The following is a 12,213-nucleotide window of genomic DNA, read 5'->3' on the forward strand; positions in this document are numbered from 1 at the left end:
CTTTCCGTGCCAGGAACGCAGAGCCATGCAAGATACTGACCACTGGTGCATTGAAACTAGGGGCCCTGAAAGGGATGACCGTCACCCTAGTAACCAGTTCGCAGAACGGGGAGGATGGGAGGGGCGGTAAGGAATCTATCACTAACTAATGTCTCTTACAGATGAACAAGTTACTTACCTTCGGTAACGCTTTTTCTGGTAGATACAATATCTGCCTGTGGATTCCTCACCTTGTGAATATCCCCCTTGCGTCAGCAACATTCGGAAATTCTTTTTGTAGCTTCGCGCCGACGTGTACTTGGACGTCATAGAGACACGGCATCGCACGCGACTCCGCTACGTCACCGACGCCTACAATAGGCCCACCCCGGCGTGATGACATCAGTTCCGACCTTTTTTCCGTGCCTTCGAGGCACACGGACGGACCAATGACAGTAGACATATACACAGTCTACGCAGTACAAATATCAAGGTAACACACACAGTGTGAAGCAAATGCAATAAAACATTTGAAATAAACAACTCCTTGACAATAAAATAAATACATTACAGAAACTCTGGTATAGAAGAGTGGACAACGGGGAGGCGGGTGGGTCAGTGAGGAATCCACAGGCAGATATTGTATCTACCAGAAAAAGCGTTACCGAAGGTAAGTAACTTGTTCTTCTGATAGATACATCTGCCGTGTGGATTCCTCACCTTGTGAATAGAGTCCCACAGCAGTCCCCACTCCCGGAGGAGGGAGTCCACACTTCTAAACCAGGAAATCCTGGAGGACAGAGCACGCAAAGTGGCCGTCCCTCCTCACTTCGGAATCCAAGCAGTAATGCTTCGCGAAAGTGTGGAGGGAAGACCAAGTTGCCGCCCTACAAATATCTTCTACAGGAACACCTCTAGCCAATGCTGAGGTTGAAGACTTAGCTCTTGTAGAATGAGCCCTTAAACCCTCTGGTGGTTCCTTACCGGCCAAAGAGTAGCAGATCTTTATACAGAGGACGATCCATCTTGACAAAGTTCTTTTAAGGACCGCTCTTCCTCTTTTGCAGCCAGCAAACCCAATGAAGAGCTGGTCATCCAAACGATAGTCTTTAGATCTGTCCAAGTAAAAGGACACCGCCCTTTTGGGGTCCAGACGGTGCAACCTCTCCTCCTCCTTGGAAGGGTGTGGGGGAGGATAAAAGGTAGGGAGCGTAATGGATTGACCAAGGTGGAAATGAGTAACCACCTTTGGAAGAAAAGCAGCCCTGGTCCTAAGAACCATTCGATCAGCATGAATGGTCAAGAAAGGGGGCTTGGAACTAAGAGCTTGAAGCTCACTTACCCTCCTTGCAGAGGTTATTGCAACGAGGAAGACTGTATTAAGAGTCAAAAACCTCAAAGGACATTTGTGAAGAGGCTCAAAAGGAGCACCCATCAAAAAGGTCAAGACAAGATTTAAGTCCCACTGAGGCACAATAAAAGGAACAGGAGGGAACTTATTTGTGAGACCCTTTAAAAACCTTAAAACTACAGGAGATTTGAAAAGAGATGGCTGATCAGGCAAACAGAGAAAAGCCGACAGCGCAGAAAGATAGCCCTTAACTGTGGCAACAGCAAGCCCTTGCTGCCCCAGAGAAAGGGCAAACTGGAGAACATCAGACAAATGGGCTCTCAAAGGGTCAATAGATTTCCCCCCACACCAAGTGACACATTTTGACCATCTATAAGAATAGATGGACTTAAGGGAGTCACGCCTGGCCGACAAGATGACATCCACCACGTCAGGCGGGAGAGAGAAAAGGAATTCAGGTTGCCCCGTTCAATCTCCAGGCATGAAGGTGTAATGTCTGGAGGTGGGGGTGTAGAACCTGCCCCTCCATCTGAGAGAGGAGGTCTGCCCTGAGAGGGAGACGGAGCGGCGGGTGAGAGGGAGACGGAGCGGCGGGTGAGAGGGAGACGGAGCGGCGGGTGAGAGGAGAGGTGGAGAAGATCTGTATACCACACCCTTCTTGGCCAGTCCGGGGCGACCAATATGACTTGGGCCCGGTCTTGGCGAATCTTCCTCAGAACCCGAGGAATCAAAGGTATGGGAGGAAACGCGTAAAGGAGTTGATTTCCCCAACTCAACTGAAACGCGTCCCCCAAGGCTCCTTGCATCGGAAACTGGAGACTGCAGAATGACAGGCAGTGAGCATTCTCGCAAGTGGCGAACAGGTCCACCCGAGAAGTCCCCCACGTCCGAAAGACGTGACGAACCACCTCCGGGTGAAGCCTCCACTCGTGGTCGGTGGAGAACTGCCGACTGAGACTATCTGCACGAACGTTCAGAACTCCGGCCAGATGATTTGCCATCAGACAAATCTGATGGTCCTGAACCCAGGACCAGAGACGCAGAGCCTCTCTGCAGAGACACTTTGACCCCACTCCTCCCTGTTTGTTGATGTACCACATCGCGGTCGAGTTGTCCATCAGGACCTGGACCGAACGACCGCGAAGGGAAGGAAGGAAGGTCTTGAGCGCCAAACGTATCGCCCGCAATTCTAGAAGGTTGATGTGAAGCAACCTTTCCACTGGGGACCAAAGACCCTTGACCTCCAGATCCCCCAGATGAGCACCCCACCCTGGAGTGGATGCATCCGTTATCATTGTGGCCACCGGAGGAGGCAACTGAAAAGGCTTCCCCTGAGACAGGTTGCCTTCCACACCCCACCAAGACAGATCCGCCGCAGCTTCTCTGGAGATCCTCACTGACTCCCTGAGATCTCCATTGTGCTGATACCACTGCCTGCGGAGGCACCACTGGAGCGCCCTCATGTGCCAGCGTGCATGGTTGACCAACAGAATGCATGAAGCCATCAGACCGAGCAGGCGAAGGACCTTCAGGACTGGAACGACCGCTCCATTGTAAAATAAAGGAATCATTTCCTGTATGTCGCGAATCCTTTGAGGAGGAGGGAATGCACGACATACAGTTGTGTCCAGTACAGCACCTATGAACAGGTTGCGCTGGGAGGGCACCAGGTGAGACTTGGGTACATTTATCGAAAAACCCAACCTGTACAACAACTGGGTTGTCTCTTGCAGATGATGGAGCACTCTCTCTGACGACTCTACTTTGATCAGCCAGTCGTCCAAATAAGGGAATACAGGAATCCCTGACCTTCTGAGATGCGCCGCCACCACTGCCATCACCTTGGTGAAGACTCGAGGCGCAGTAGTAAGCCCAAACGGAAGGACCGCAAACTGATAGTGCTGCGATCCCACCGTAAAACGGAGATACTTCCTGTGCGACTTCAGGATGAGGATGTGAAACTACGCATCCTGCAAGTCGAGCGACACCATCCAGTCTTCTTCCAGCAGCGCCTGAAGAACCTGAGCAAGGGTGAGCATCTTGAATTTTTCTTGTTTCATATAGAGATTCAAGATCCTGAGATCCAGGATTGGACGAAGTCTGCCATCCTTCTTGGGAATCAGGAAATACCGGGAGTAGCATCCCTGACCCCTTTCCTGCTCTGGGACCACCTCTATCGCACCCTTTCTTAACAGAATCTGAACTTCCTCCTGTAGGAGCAACAGATGTTCCTCTGAGCAATACCCCTGGCAAGGAGGGTAATTGGGAGGGAATTCCCGAAAGGGAAGGGCATACCCATTTTCTACGAGATTGAGAACCCAAAGATCTGATGTAACCGATTCCCAATCCCGTAGAAAGTGGGTAAGCCGACCCCCCACCGGACCCGCATGATCCTGAATGGCGGATCTAGGGCTGCTTTTCTGTGGCTGGGGGGTTGGAGGAGGTGGAGGAGGAAGAGGCTTGACGCCCTCGAGGACGTGCCCTTTGCTTTCCCCTGTATGACCTATACAAGGTATTTTGCTGCTGCTGCTGTTGTTGCTGCTGCTGACCTTGTCTATAGGTACGAAAAGAAGAGCGTCCAAAACCTCTGAACTTTCTGGTCGTTGAACCTCTTACTTGAAGACCAAGAGATCTAGCAGTTGCTCTGCTGTCTTTAAACCTCTCTAAGGCTGTATCTGCCTTCTTGCCAAAGAGTCCAACTCCACCAAATGGTAGATCTAACAGTGCAGACTTCACATCCACAGAAAAATCCGAAGATTTCAGCCAAGCTGATCTTCTTGTGGCAACCGCAGTGCCCATGATCCGTGCCACAGAATCTGCAGTATCTAGACCGCTCTGGATAACTTGACGAGCTGCCGCTTGAGTATCAGATAACACCTCCTCAAAGTCACCCCTGCAGTCTTCTGGAACTTTTGGAATCAACAAACGCATTGAGTCCATAAGTGCGTGCACATACCTCCCCATGAGACAAGTGGCATTCGTTGACTTTACCGCCATACTTGCGGAGGAGAAAGTTTTCTTGGCCGCTTGATCCTGCTTCTTGGCCTCCTTGTCACCAGGCACTTGGGGAAAAGCACCAACCGACTTTTTAGAGCACGCAGCCTGAATCACCAGGCTTTCAGGAGAAGGGTGAGATGATAAAAAGGCAGGGTCTTTGGGAGCCACCCTATATCTCCTTGCCACACTTTTTGAGACAGCAGGAGCAGAAAGAGGCTTTTTCCACACCTCCATAATAGGTTCAGTTAACGCCTCATTAAATGGGAGTAACGGTTCCACAGCTGAGCTTGGTGAATGGAGTACTTCTGTAAGCAGATTGGACTTAAACTCAACAGTTGGTAATGTCAAACCTAAAAGTCCTGCTGCCTTCCCCATTACCACGTGATATGATTGGACATCCTTTGAAGGCGTATCCGGACCTGATGGCAACTCCCACTCTGGGGAAAGATCAAGGCCACTAGCATCAGCCAGCGCTCCGAAACAATCCTCATCCAGTTCACCTTTTTCCAAGTCTGGGTGAGACTCGTAATACCTCTGTTCCTCCAGGAGGCGTTGTGCTTCCCTCCCGGACCTCTCCTTTACACGGATTGCAGTCGGATCCACCACCGACTCCGACAGAGCCGGAGCCGACGTCGGTACAGAATCCGAAGGCCTAGATGGATGCTCCAAAGACCTGCTTGGAGCGGGCAACGCCGGTACCGGAGTCGTCGACTTCGGTCGAGCCGGCGTCGACCTCGGCGGAGCCGGGTACTGCCACAGCGGCGTCGGGGCTGGTATAAATAGCATGAAAGGTGCCAGGGCATAAGAGTGTGGAACACCCAAATTAAATGCCATTGGACCCATGGGACCCGAAGGTGCACCAGAGGGGTACCATGATCTCGAGAATACGCCATACATAGCGTTCAGGAACGCTGATGGATCCTGACCTGGTGCAGGAAAAGGTGGATGATCACCCTCAGGCTGATCTCGAGGCAGATTCGAATCCGGCTCTTTAACAGGCGCCGATTCTTCTTCCTCATTAGGAACTTCCTCTACCTCTTCTTGAGCCGGAGACGGCGTCGGAGTCGGATTGGAAACCGGAGTCGAAGATTGAACTTGTGACTCCGAAGGCGAGGCCTCACCTTCCCGATCCGAAGCCTCTTGCGGTGGGATCACCTTCGATCTAATCTTCTTGGGCGATCTCGACTTCGAGCCTGACTTCTCACCCGAATGACGTCGAGACTCATGTCTCCTTTTCTTGTGCTTCTTATGCGACCTCGAAGCATGATCCGACGAGGACTTCGAAGCCGATGCCTCTCGAGATCTTGATCTAGATTTTGACCTCGACCTCGACTTCCTCGAGTGGGATCTTGAAGTCTTCCTTACTTTACAGGCTTTCAGCTTCGCTACAAGAAGTTTGGTCTCTCTCTCTCGCAGGGCTTTTGGGTTCATTTTTCGGCTCGACGAACATCCATCCACATCGTGGTCGGAGCTTAAACACCAAATACAGTCCTGGTGTGGGTCCGTAATGGACATCATTTTCCCGCACTCTCTGCAGGGTTTAAATCCAGTCTTCTTTGTCGACATTCTAGGCAAGAGAACAAAGAAAACTAGGAAAAAAAGTAACAGAGCTACCAAATGCTACTGAGTATCCCGAAACTGTTAGCGTCGACGACGCGGAAAAAAGGGAACTGATGTCATCACGCCGGCGTGGACCTATTGTAGGCGTCGGTGACGTCAGCAGAGTCGCGTGCGATGCCGTGTCTCTATGACGTCCAAGTCCACGTCGGCGCGAAGCTACAAAAAGAATTTCCGAATGTTGCTGACGCAAGGGGGATATTCACAAGGTGAGGAATCCACACGGCAGATGTATCTATCAGAAATATCGTTACACAAGTAGTAATTTGTGCATCCGAAAAAGACACGTCAGTGATAGATTCCTTACCTTAGAATAGATACCCCAGCAATACCAACCCCAGTGGTGGGTCTGCGAACAAGATTACACCAGAAAGTCACAGAGAACAGAACGGCCAAAAAAGCTGTCTCTCCGGACTTGACTGTCAAGGCAGTAATGCCTGGTAAACGTGTGTAGCGAGGCCCGCGTAGCTGCCTGACAAATGTCCTGCAAGGGAACGCCGCGTCCCAAGGCAGTAGCAGCTGTCGCGATGGTAGAATGGCCACGCACTCCCACAGGAGGCTCCTTCTTAGCCAACAAGTAACATGCTTTGATGCACAGAACGACCCACCGAGAGATGGTCCGTTTGTGCACGGCTCAACCTTTTTTGGCGCCCATGTAGCCAACAAAGAGCTGGCCATCCACCCAGAACTGCTGTGTGCGATTCAGATAGAACGAGAGCGCACATTTTGGGTCCAGACGGTGAAGCATCTCTTCCTCTTCTCAAGGATGCGGAGGCGGAAAGAAGGTGGGCAAAGTGATGGTCTGCCCAATGTCGAAGGGCGTGACAACCTTTGGCAGGAAAGTAGGACGGGTCCTTTAAATCACCTTGTCCGGATAAACAGAAAGGAAAGGAGGTTTAGAAGAAAGAGCCTGGAGCTCATTCACTCTTCTGGCAGAGGTGATAGCTACCAGGAAAACCATCTTGAGAGTAAGAGGACGCAAAGGACAGATATGAAGGGGCTCGAAGGGAGCGCACATCAGATATGTCAAGACAAGGTTTAAGTCCCATTGAGGCATGATGAACAGCACGGGTGGAAATGTGGGTGTAATGCCTTTCAGAAAACGGCTAACAAGCGGGGACTTAAAAAGAGAAGGCTGATCTGGAAGCCGCAGGAAGGCGGAGATGGTCGAAAGATAACCATTGATAGTGCCCAGAGCAGAGCCCTGCTGGGCCAAAGAGAGAAGGAACAGAAGGACCTCTGAAAGAGGGGCAGAAAGGGCATCCACAGCCTTTCGCTGTGCACCATGCCACAAACTTGCTCCACCTGCAGGCATATACCATTTTAGTGGTGAGACGGCTGGCTGCCAGAATGACATCACATACTTCGGGGGGAAGATCGAAAGACGTCAACTGTCACCGATCAATCTCCACACATGGAGGTGGAGGCTGGACAGGTTCGGGTGGAATATCATCCCCTGCTGCTGCGACAGAAGATCCTCCCGAAGAGGCAGTCGGATCGGGGGGTCGCTCGCCATGCTGAGTAGCTCAGGATACCAGTATCTTCGTACCCAATCTGGAGCCACAAGGATAACTTGGGCCCAGTCGCGCAGGATCTTCTTCAGCACTCTGGGCAGAAGTGATATAGGCCAAAAGGAGTACAATGAACCGCAACTCCACTCCCAACAAAAAGCGTCGCCAAGCGAGTGGCGCCTTGGAAATTCCAACGTGCAGAACTGATGGCATTGCGCGTTCTCTTCGGTGGCGAATAAATCTAACCAAGGCTCTACCCATTGCAACACGTCTGAGTTCAGACGCCATTCGTGATTCATCAAGCACAGGCGGCTGAGTTCGTCCGCCCTGGCGTTCAGAGAACTTGCCAGGTGTTGAACCACCAAGGTAATGCCTTGATGTTCCAGCCATGTCCAGAGGCGCAGAGCCTCCTGACATAGGGTCCACGACCCCACCCCGCCCTGTTTGCTGCAATACCACATGGCGGTGGTGTTGTCCGTGAACCCCTGCACCACACTTCCCAGGACAGAGGGAAGTAATGCTTTCAGTACAAGTCGGATCGCCCGAAGCTCCAAAAGGTTGATATGGATCCGGGACTCCGCCTCTCCCAAGTAGCCTCCCCATCCCAGGAGGGACGAATCTGTCACCACTGTGTGCTCTGGTTGGGGAAGGGAGAGGGATCTGCCATTGACCCAATCGCGATTCGTGAGTCACCACTGCAATTGTCGTGCAGTGCTCTCCGAGATCTGGACATGATCGACAGGTTGCCCTGATGCTGCTCCCATGGAACTTCAGGTCCCACTGCAGAGCCCGCATATGCCATCTGGCATGTTGCACTAGCAGGATGTAGGAGGCCATCAGGCCCAAGAGCCGGAGGGTCATCCTGACTGAAACCCGGAATAGAGGCTGAAAGATCGGAATCATAGCCTGAATATCCCGGACTCGCTGCTCGGGAGGATAAACCTGAAACTGCGTTGAATCCAGAACCACTCCGATGAAGGGGAACTTCTGAAAGGGACTCAGGTGGGACTTCGGCACGTTGATGGAGAACCCCAGAAAATGAAGGAGGACTGCTGTAGTCTGAAGGTGGGAGACGACTGCCTGGCGCGAGCCCGCCTTCAACAACCAGTCGTCGAGGTAGGGGAAGACTGACACCCCTGATCTGCGCAGACGAGCCGCGACCACCGCCATCCCTTTACCCGAGGGGCACTGTTAAGGCCCAAAGGGGGGACAAGTGAACTGAAAGTGCTCGTGGCCAACGGTGAACCGCAGGTAACACCGGTGGGCCAGTAGGACGTGAAAGTAGGCGTCCTGCAAGTGCAACGCTACCATCTAGTCTTACGGGTCTAGGAAACGATGAACGTTCCGAAAGGTGTAAAACACGCTTGATACCCCCTAGTCCAAGGGTGCCGCAACTTCCTGTTTGCAAGGCGTCAAGTGATCCCCCGACATGCGGTGGTACTGATGTGGCATAGCAGGAGGAGTACCCTCGAAGGGGAGGAGTAGCCACTTCGGACTGTTCGCAGAACCCACTTGTCCAAAGTGATGGCACGCCAGTGAGGGAGGTGATGGCTAATCCTGCCGCCCACTGGCAGCATGTCCAGCCCACACATGATGGTAAACTTTGCTGTATCTCACCTGTCAGCAACTGCTGGGGTGAGTATGGCCCAGGCCTCTTCCAGGACCATGGGCAGCACCTGTGCAACCAAGTCACCAGAATTTATATGAGAAGTGGAGGCTTGGACCAAAAAGCTCTCCAGGGTGCGAAGCAGGGTGAGGAAACTGGGGTCCCCAGGAGTCGGGTAATGGAAGGCAGGCATTTGACCTGTGTACAGGAGGCACTGTGCAGGGCTTGGACCAGGCCCCAAGCAGGACATCCATAAGGGCTTTGTTAAATGGAAGCAGATGTTTGAAGGGGGTGAATCTCGACTGGAACACCTCTGTCGAGACTTTTGACTTGATTGCCACTGAGGCCAACTAAAGGTCCATGACCTCAGCAGTCCTCCGCTCCACTATAGCAAATGATGCAACCTGCTCCATAGCTACAGTAGGGGGAGGGATCAGGTTAGCGACTGGTGAGGTATCCAAACCACTGGCATCCGCCAGCTCCTCATAACAGTTGGCCTCCGGTTCATCAAGGGGGTTATGGTAACCATAAGGGTCCTGAGAGCCCTCACAATTGTCGCCCTCTCCAGGCCTGTCAAAAGAAAAGCGCACTGGCTCCAATTTTGAGGACATGGTACTGGTCAGCGCCAGAGTCAGCATCAGACAACGCCCACCCAGCGACTGTCAGGGTCAGGTATGACAATGGGACCTGTGCCACTGCAGAGCCTCTGCAACGCCGGGAGCAACTGCACTGGAGCACGCTCCTAGGAAGGTTGCGGTCTTGTGGGCAGAGCCGCTCTGGATTGAGCAGCAGATCCAAGAAGTCAGGCTGGCTCTCAGGGTGGAGCCGCTGGCCGAGATCCAGTAGGGGTCTGTCCCAAACCTATGAGGCCCGAAGGTGCTACAGAGGCATTGGACCGTCCAAATATGAGGTGCATGGCCTCATAAAATACCTTGAGTTGGGTGGGGGTCGCTCCGGCAAACTGAGAGGTGCAGAGCGGACCCTGGCAGAGGCGGAGTGAGGCCTAGAGGGCCGACGCTCCGGAGCCTTGTCCGATGACTTGGACCGCCACGGGGGAGTTGAAGACTGCTTCCACTTCTTGGACTTTTTACGTTTGTGGGACTTACACAATGACTTGGAGTGTAACGACTATCGTTGGGATTGGGTCCGCAAGCAGACCCGGGAGATTCTGCATGACCAGGTTCTTAAACATCGCAGGGTTGTCGGGCAGCAAGTAGTTTTGAGGGAAATTCCGGCTGTGGCCTGGTGTTCATGGTGCAGCAATCCTTGCAGGTCTTGAAGTCGTTGTCCTGCTTCAAGCACCACAGGCAAACCAAATGAGGGTTTGTCACAGACATCTGCCTGTGACAGGCACCACATGGTTTCTTAGGGGACATCCCCAACATACCAGGAAACGTACTATCGCAAAAAAGGTTCGACCAAAGCAGAGAAAAAAAGCCAGTCAAAAAGCGATAGGGGGGAGCTTTTTCCGCAACTGCGCTGACTGGCATGGAAAGAAAATAACTGGCGTGAGCACGTAGGGGTGGCACCTCTATAGGCACCTTGCACGTCATTTCTGGCACGAATGATGTAGAGCCAAATAACGCCACCTACCGGTGCTCAGGGGTACTGCTCAAGAATTTCCAGATCCAGTCGGACACCTGGAGAATATTTAAGGTAAGGAATCTGCAACTAGAAATCTCTATCAGATAACATCTTTAGTGAAAAGGGTTGCACGTGCCTAATCATCGTTCACTGTAACCTATATCCAGCTTGTCGGCTTTAGTGGCCAGCAAATAAATATAAATACAAAATATACATTTCAGAATAAGGAATATGTTACCATTAAAATCAAAGGGAATTCTGTTACTCGTGAAGATTTCCTAAACTCAAGGGAGCAGAGAAGACATGACACCATTTTACCAGGTTGTGGGTAGCACTTGCTAAAGAAAGTTTACCTAGTAGTGCATCAATCTCCTCTAGATTCCCATTATTCTGCTCTTCCACACAAAGCCGCAGCAGCCTGAAGAATGGTGACAGGCACAGAGGGGACACAAGCCTGTGAAAATAAGCAATTTATTAATGATAAAATACATGTTTTGCCTTACAAAAAAAATATAGTCTGCAATGAAGAAACAGTTTTTTTATATATTGTCACACTACACCTTGAGCTTAATTACCTATGTGAAGTTACCACATAGTGCACAGAGCTGTAATGTTATGAGCAAAATTAAGAAAAACTTTCTGAACTTTTTTTCACCTCTGTGGCTCATCATTCAAGACATGTGAGCCCTGACGCAAAAAACAAACATGTTCATTTCCTTAAGAAATTATTGTTGAACACAATGGGCCAGGAGAACTCGGACTTAGTATTTTCCATCTGGTTAATACTTGGTAAAAGAGAAATTGATTTGGATAATTTGTGCATTCGAAAAAGTTATTAACTGTGTCTCTTAAGTGTCCCTTATAAGATATTGCTCAAGTGCCTTCAGAGGTAGCTCAGATTCATATACTGCTAAATATTTGATATCACCACTGCACTGGAAAACCACAATTTCATGTCAACTAATAGGAAAAAATGCTCCACGGAATAATTTGCAGATCTCTGACAATAGTCTTTCCAGCAAATCATTCCTTCTCCCATAGATTTATCATGATATGAAAGTGTCGTTACCTACAAACGGAACTATGGAAATGCTTCTACCACCACTAAAGGTCATAAGAGGGACTCACATGACTACAACATCAAGGCAACAACACCACGACAGCTATAATGAAAGTAGGGATAGCAGTTGGTACTCTATAAGAAATGCCACTCATAAATGCACCTCTGTTCTGACCACATTTCTTAGTAATATCAAAACGAGCAACTGAACAAGATTTGCAAAAACGTTTTCATGTGCGCCCTCAAAACTATCCCAACCCAGAGCTTTGAAGAAAAAGCTATGAGAAGGGAACAGGCGAAAAAGGTAGGAGGGCAAATGTATATACAGAAAGAATGAAGGCATGTTTAACTTATAATGAAATAGTTTATGGCTGCAAATATAGTATTAAACTACTGATTAGTGGCTGACAACTGACTTAGGGCCAGATGTAGGTGGCCAAATACCGACCGGTAACGCAGAAATTCGCCGAAAAAGTGCACTGCAGCCTTAAGGAATCGCTAATTACCA

General features: G+C 50.6%; 1 protein-coding gene across 1 annotated transcript in view; it reads right to left on the minus strand.

Moving 5' to 3' along the window:
- Window positions 1-12,213, minus strand: part of FANCD2 (FA complementation group D2) — a 909,275-nt gene that overhangs the window by 585,172 nt on the left and 311,890 nt on the right. The window contains exon 24 of the mRNA XM_078661284.1: window positions 10,999-11,099. Within this exon, the coding sequence (XP_078517410.1) occupies window positions 10,999-11,099 (101 nt within the window). The remainder of the gene's footprint in view (window positions 1-10,998; window positions 11,100-12,213) is intronic.

This window comes from Lissotriton helveticus, chromosome 9 (assembly GCF_964261635.1).
Source record: "Lissotriton helveticus chromosome 9, aLisHel1.1, whole genome shotgun sequence".
In the NCBI taxonomy this organism is placed as follows: Eukaryota; Metazoa; Chordata; class Amphibia; order Caudata; family Salamandridae; genus Lissotriton; species Lissotriton helveticus.